The following is a 7,520-nucleotide window of genomic DNA, read 5'->3' as shown; positions in this document are numbered from 1 at the left end:
ATATAGGAGTACACACGGACAAGGGCGATACATACGTAGAATTGTTGACTCAAGTATATGTTGATGGATCAACAGCATTGATTATGTCAAGTTAATGTGAGCTTGCATAATTGCAAATAATATATTAAAAGTGTGCCTGGCAATTAGTTATGGATGGTGTTGGACATGGATAGGTAGACGGATACAAAAGTTACATGGATCACATGCAACACTCATTGTATTTGCTAAAACCAAAAAGGAAAAAAAGGCACAATACTGAACTATATGAAAAACCATAAACTTAAATCAGCTAGACCGGGTTACTGACTCTGTAGCTAGCTAGCTAGATAGATGGATAGTTCTCTTTATGTAGGTAAATGTATAGCTTTGACTTCAGACCACCATCAGAAGTATGGGAACTGCTTAAAGCAATCACTTTGTCCGTGGGTAAAGTGACATCAGACTCACCAATCAGCTTCTGCTAAGCCTTTCTGCATGCAGGCACAGTGGGGGTGAGTCCAGACACATACCTTCTGCCTCTTTCTGCCTGAATTGCATGAAAAGTGAAAGTATTGAGGGTGTGAAGGACGAGCAAGCGCTGCCCAGCTCAGAGCATCTATGGGGTTAATTGCTACTGCTACAGTGGGTAATTTGTAGGATGCAGGATTGGACCTAATTTGCAACAAGTCAGGGACTCTATTTAAGAGACAGAGGCATAACCTCAGGTTGGTGTAAACTGGCATAGTTCCATCAAAGTCGATGTTGATTTATGCCAGCTGTGGATCTGGCCCAGTATCCTTATGAGACTTCTTTTACAAGTAGCTTGTGCCTGTGTGCAGTGGTTAGAACTGTGCGAATCTTGGCCCTTTCGGTTCACATGGGATTCAGCAAAATTCAGTCTTGGGTTCATGTTCGGTTCAGACCCCCTGGGTTTCACTGTGAGTTTTATAAAAGATTGACACAGCTGTAGTGGTAGCTAACTTTTGTATGTGGGCAATTGCTGAGAGCTGAGATTTGGCATGCCAAGTTCCAGCAATGAGCAATATTTTTTTTTCCCAGGGGCTGGGTAAAGGAAGAGATCTAAACTTCCAGGAAAAGAAGCTATCTAATTGAAATGTGACACACACTTAAATAGCAATGGTGGGAGCACGTATGACAGTAAGATCCTCTCTACAGTTTAGCTCCAGCTTGAATTTCACCCTCTCTTTAATATTGATTATTAGAATTATGTTTATTTTACAGAATATTCCAAGCAGTCACAACAGAAACAAAGTCCCTGCTGAAGGATCCTACAATCTAAGACACCAGCTAGCAAAACGTATAAGCGTATGGTTAACTTTAAGCACATGGATAGTCCCATGTGACTTAAGCACTGGCTTAATTGCTTTGCGGGATCGGGGCCTACCTCAAAGTGGATGGAGGAAAACTGAAAGAGCTAAAGGCTCGCTGTCAGTTACTGGTAACCCTAAAAGTAGGAAACCACGCCAGCTGCAAATGAACTGTATCAAAGGCTAATACTAATAGAAGTGTGTTCACAACATTTCAACATTAAAAAACTGCTATTTTGTCTGGTTTTAAAGATGCTGCTGGAGGGTTTGCAACCCAAATATTGCATCATTGTGCTAGTTCTAAGAACCAGAGAGTGAAACAGACTGTAGCGAAAGTAGAGATAGGACTGAGATACACAGCTGATGTCCATATCAGGATTTTGAAACCCCCACCCCTCAATAAACAAAACCAAAAGGATGGTCCACTGGTTAGTGCACTAACCTCGAACTGGGGAGACATGGGGTTCAAGTTCTTGTGACCTTGGGCAAGTCAGTTAGCCTTTCTGGTCTTTCTTCCTCTCTGAGGATAATAGTACTTCTCTGCCTCCTGGGGGTGTTGTGAAGTACGCAGATACTGTGGTAATAGGAGTCATGTTACGTAACTTAGGCTGTTCTGATCCATATTTTTCATTTCAACTTAGAAATAAAGCACAAGTCAGATCTGCATCTGGATTTGATAACATCCTTACCCTAAAGTTCACTGGTGTTCAGCTGTAGCATTTTCAGTCAGACCTATCTCTACACAAAAGCAATGCCGACCAGTTGGCAGAAGCTGGTGCAAAAAGCTAACAGCATCAATGGTGAAAAGTAATTCAAATGTTTAAAACTATTTCAGTTTAATAATCTGAGGGGCTGTCAGCAACATCTTACCTGTTGGATGAAATTAAGGCTTCAATGAGCAAAGCACTTAAGCATATGCTTAAATCCGTGAGATTTAAACAGGTGCCTAAAGTTAAATGTTAAGTGTTTTGCTGAATCTCCCTCACACTTTAACTTTTGGGGTGTATTGTATCCCCCATTCCTCTTAACAGTTCTGGTGGAATACCTTATAACCTACATCTTGGTTGTGTGAGTGTATAAATTGAGTGGTTCAAAGAACCAGATGTGGGCATATCTGGTATTCAGTGAGCACATCTTAGAATGTGGTGTAGGGTTTATAAAATGGTTGTTTCACTTTAAAAAAAAAGAAATAGTTACTTTTTAGAAAAAAATCACAGTTTGGTATATAGATAATAGTCCCTTGTATACTGCATGCTTTCACAAGAGTCTAAAGTCAGAGAGTAACATTTTGCGAAGTACGTAAGTTCCATTTTCAGAAGTGACTTAGATACTTCAGGAGCCAAAATGCCAAGAGATGTAGGCTCCGAAGTGCTTAAACCACTTCTGAAAATGGAACTTTGGCTCCTAATTCAGTTAGGCAGCTTTAGAAATTTTCCTCCAAATCTTAATAGAAGACAATGCCATTCACCTTTATAACATCCTGATGTGTCACTGATCACTATTCAGCCTGTCTCTATCTTCTAATGGACTGACAAGATCTATAACTATCAGTCCCCGTCTGTCTGTCCCCCCATGGAAAAGTCCTAACCTTTCTATGAGCTATTTTAAAAATCCCCCAAATCACTTTAATAAAGAATTATAACTCTGATGTGGAATCCTGTATGCTGGGTTTTTTTTAAAGGAGGATCTCCTCCTCGATTAAGCTCTAACGGTTTTAACAGCACCCTCCACAGAAACCAAGGATTTCATCCCCATTAGTTTCTACTGGCCTTTTTTTTTTTTTCTTTCCCCCTATTTATATTTACAAAAAAAGGCAAAATGAGGCTTATTCAAAAAGGGGTTTGAACTCATTTAAAGCCAGATCACGTTTGGAGGGTTACAAAGAAGGGGATAATGGAAAGATAAGGATCTAAAACTATAGTGATTTTGTGCTCAGGCGGATAGTGCTTTATCAAGAGCTCTCAAGGCCCCCCTTCTCTCTCACACACACACGCTCTCCAGGGTGGGTCTAGCCTTCTGCCCAGAGACACAAGCGCTCCTTGCCACCAGCAGAGGGCTCGCTCCTCCCGGTTAATTAGCAAGCAGGAGCCAGGCGACTTAGCTCCTGCACTTAGGGAGAGGAGGTGTCTGCAGAGTCCCTGTCGGGCTGGAAGCCAGCATGAGTGAGTGCTTAATAGGAATTACATCACAGGCCCATGTGTGGAGCCGGGCAAATAAACCCCCAGCAGCCAGGTAGCTTTGGAGGGGGGGGAATAGAGAGAGAGAGAGAAGCACCGTGCACATGAAGGGACTCCCGGGGAGCTGCAGCGCTCCGCTGCTGCGCCCTTACCCGGGGGGCGAGCTATAAAGGCACCGTCTACACTCCCACCCCGTCCTTCCTCTGCTCGCCACCCTGCAGCCCCCAGCCCCAGGGGAGGCTTCCATAAAAGACCCCTCACTTGTGCCTGGAGTTGCTGCTTACCCTGTATAGCCGCGGGGAGGGGAGAGGGGGCGAGATCCATCCCCACCTCGGACAGGAGCATCTCCAAAGCCGCCCGCAGCAGGACGCATGTGAGCAGCAGCTGGGGGGGGGGCAGAGACAGCGGTGGACCGTGCTCGCAGCATTCCCCACCAGTGGGTGGCTGGTGGGGTGTAGCGAGGGGAGAGCAAAGCTCGTCTGGACTTTTGCGGGGTTGGGGGGTGGGGGTTGTGTGTGGTTTTTTTAAGGGGGGGGTGGGGTGGGTCAGGAGAGAGAGTCGGTGGTTTCCATGGTGATGGAGCTGAAAGTGCAGGAAATTTAAAGGCTTTGGATCCTTGCAAAGCAGACAAACTGGTGCCAACGAGCGTGGCGGCTGCTGCTGAGGAGGAGCAGGCTGCTTTGCAAGCTGCAGCGGGGAGCCTACGGGAAGGAACTGGGGGGACGAATTTGCACACACACCAGAAGACCACCCCAACCCTTCTCCCGCGCGCACGCTCTGGGAAGGGGGAGCAGCAGCGGGAAGGAGCATTTGCCCCCCGAAAAGCGGCGCTCTGCCTCCCTAGGAAGGAAAAGCAGCAGGAGAATTTCGCAAAGGCTCTTCCAGGAGGAGAATTCGCTGGAGAGAGGAGTTGCAGAAGGAAGGGGGCTTTGCTCCTGGCTCCTTGGGGCGCAGCCTTTGGGGGCGGCGGGGGCGGATTCCCCCGAAAGACAAACTGCTTGGATAAAGCCCCGTACACGGTTTTTTTTGTTTTTGTTTTTCTGATGCATTTGCTTGCACCTTCTTCCCCTGGTGCCTGGTGAAGCCAGCCCCCCTCCCGCCCTGGCCCCCCCTCCCTCGCCGATCTCCCCGAGGATGGATCATTCCCAGTGCCTTGTGACTATTTACGCCTGGGTGGTTCTGCTGGGTCTCCGGATAGAGCAGGGCGCTAGCCAGCATTATCTGCACATCCGCCCGGCGCCCAGCGACAACTTGCCCTTGGTGGATCTAATCGAGCACCCGGACCCTATCTTTGACCCCAAGGAGAAGGATCTTAACGAGACCTTGCTGCGGAGCCTCATGGGCGGGCACTTCGACCCTAACTTTATGGCTGTCTCCGTGCCCGAGGACCGGCTGGGGGTGGACGATCTGGGCGAGCTGGACTTGCTGCTCCGGCAGAGACCCTCGGGGGCGATGCCCAGCGACATCAAAGGGCTGGAGTTTTACGAGGGGCTGCAGCCGGGCAAAAAGCACAGGCTGAGCAAAAAGCTGCGCAGGAAGCTGCAGATGTGGCTCTGGTCCCAGAGCTTCTGCCCAGTCCTATACACGTGGACCGATCTTGGCAGCCGCTTTTGGCCCCGCTATGTCAAAGTGGGCAGCTGCTACAGTAAAAGGTCTTGTTCGGTCCCAGAAGGCATGGTTTGCAAGCCTGCCAAGTCGGTGCATTTAACGATCCTGAGATGGAGGTGCCAGCGCCGGGGGGGGCAGAGGTGCACGTGGATACCCATTCAGTACCCCATCATTTCGGAGTGCAAATGCTCCTGCTAGGACGTGCACTTAAGTCCTCCCGCCCCCCGAAGCCGGACGCCCAGGGTGGACTTGGCTGCCCCATCCCTCCGTTAAAAAAGACAATTGCTTTCTGGTTAACGTTGTAATGCACTGTAACGTGTAGGAGAATGTCTATGTGTGTGTATATATGGCACCGTTTTAATTTACTATTAAAAGGTCAGTATTATACGTGAAATAATCCGCGCCTACTGTATTTTTAAGACTATTATCCTGGTCGTTGCTAATGTACCTTTTTATTTCTTGTATTTATATGCCAGGCACCGAGCGAGATCGCTTCGCTTTGGGCGAAGCCCCCCCCCCCGCCTTTTTTTTTAATAAAAGGATTAAAAAACAAACCAAACTTTTGATGAGACGACGTTTTAAAGCTGTTTTCCATTCTTCGGAAAGTGTGTGTGTGTGTTTAATGGACTTCAGAGTTTAAAAATGAATAAACGCCTAGAGCACAACGTTATTGTAAATAGAGAGGACAAATGTGGATGACTTAAGCCTATGTCAGTGAAGAGTATCTGCTATTTATTCTTTATATCCCTGTAGTAAAAGTGCAGCGCAGAATTAAAGTCAACCACTAAAACACGAGCCGGCTCGATTTTGTTTGGTTTTTGGTTTGGATGCGGAATCCAGGCTGGATTCCCTCTTTCTTGGTATAGCTGGTTGATGGATTGTGTATGCCGAGCAGGCCGGTTCTCTGTGGTAAGGGGAGGGGTCCCCGTCCCTGCTCACGACTGTGAGTGTCATCAGAGACCTAACCGACCCAGATGCTGCGGGATCTGACTTTGCACGTGCGACTTAGCTGCTCACTTCGCCTGGGTGCCGGGGTCCCTTGCTCGCCCGACTCCGACAGCGCCGCTTGTTTATAGACCGTGTCCGCTCTCCCCCATTGCCTCCGGCCCACACCCCGGGGCGTGCTCCCTGCAGAAGGGCAGACGCTCCGTGGCAGACGTTTGCTTTAGCCGCTTGACATTTCATTTACCGCGGGCCACGTGTCTTTCACACCTGCCGTTGCGGTGGGAGGCGGCTGGAACTGCGGCCGGGGGCTGGGGGGTTCTGCGCCCAGCAGCCACGTTGGGCGCCGGATTCCTTTTCCCGAAGGGGAAACGCTCCCACCGATCAACCGCATTAACCCTTCGGGCGCTGGAGCCCCAGGCTGCCTCCTCCTGGCTGTGCAGGTGACCATTTCCAACAGCTGGGGATCGAAAGATTCCCCCCTCCCTCCCCTCCCCTGGGCATGGCCATTGCTTGGAAATGGGCTTCACTTGTGGCTGACTTTTGCTGCCCAAATTTAACCCAAAAGGCGTGTATTGGCCGTCACCCTATCTTTGCTGCTCCAGAAGAAACGCTGGGCTGATGGGATATGAATGAGGGCTTATGTTACATGACAGACCGCTGAAGGAAATACCAGTCATGATGCTAGCGTATGGAGGGAGGGGGGCGGGGGTAACTTTTTATTTTTGCATTTCTATGGGGATCCCACTGACAAGAGGAGGTGTTTCTTCGGTTGTGTTCTCTCCCGGTAGCTACCTCCCAGGTACTGTGACATTAACATGCTTTGATCATTTCCCGTGGTGCGCGCCTTGGATTGTAACTTGAGCCTCCAGACGTGTTTTATTTGAATGGTCCTGAAAATGCACGTGTTGGAAAGTTTTCAGATCAGTACCGCACATTGCCCCGTTCCCCCCCCCCCCCCTCACCCCCCAGCTTCTTGATTCTAAAGTGATCTGCCTGTCTCCCTTCCAGCCTCTGCGATTCTGTTTGCGTTAGGGGCTCTCTCGTTACCGATAAGAATTGGCCATCTTCAGTAATGTCTAAAGAAGTTGTTAGTCTCCAAAGTGCCACAAGTCCTCCTTTTCTTTTTTAAGAAGGAAAGACGCGCTGGGGTACTTGAGACGAGATATGTTCCTTCTTGCTCAATAAACTTCCTTGGGGCTCTACCCCCAACTAAGTATTTGCCTTGTACGTGCTGGGAGACCTATCTCGTAGATACCAACTGCAAAAACAAACTTTCCGCCTGCTCCTCTGACAGTGCAGAAAACGTTTTCCTTATTTGTCTTGGAATCAAAACCTTTTTTGACAAATCTCAGGGAATCCACGCTAATTATTTCAAATTCTTTCATTGACAGAACCCAGTCCTGATTTCTGGAATTGTGTAGCTTTTCCATCTCCCAGGGCATATTATCTCTCAGTCGGTGCATTTCACGATCAGCCTCTTTGC

General features: G+C 48.4%; 1 protein-coding gene across 1 annotated transcript; it reads left to right on the top strand.

The window, feature by feature from the left end:
• Positions 1-4,618: 4,618 nt before the first annotated feature.
• Positions 4,619-5,489, top strand: NOG (noggin). Its single transcript, XM_073310869.1, has one exon. It carries the CDS (start codon positions 4,619-4,621, stop codon positions 5,288-5,290), a length of 672 nt encoding a protein of 223 aa, XP_073166970.1. The 3' UTR covers positions 5,291-5,489.
• The last annotated feature ends 2,031 nt before the right edge of the window (positions 5,490-7,520 follow it).

The sequence above is a fragment of the Lepidochelys kempii genome, chromosome 14, assembly GCF_965140265.1.
Source record: "Lepidochelys kempii isolate rLepKem1 chromosome 14, rLepKem1.hap2, whole genome shotgun sequence".
Classification (NCBI taxonomy): domain Eukaryota; kingdom Metazoa; phylum Chordata; order Testudines; family Cheloniidae; genus Lepidochelys; species Lepidochelys kempii.
This window is presented reverse-complemented; position numbering and strand designations above follow the sequence as displayed.

Bases quoted from the DNA above. Each gene is read 5' to 3' on its own strand.
- NOG (XM_073310869.1), top strand. From the start codon at position 4,619: ATGGATCATTCCCAGTGCCTTGTGACTATTTACGCCTGGGTGGTTCTG.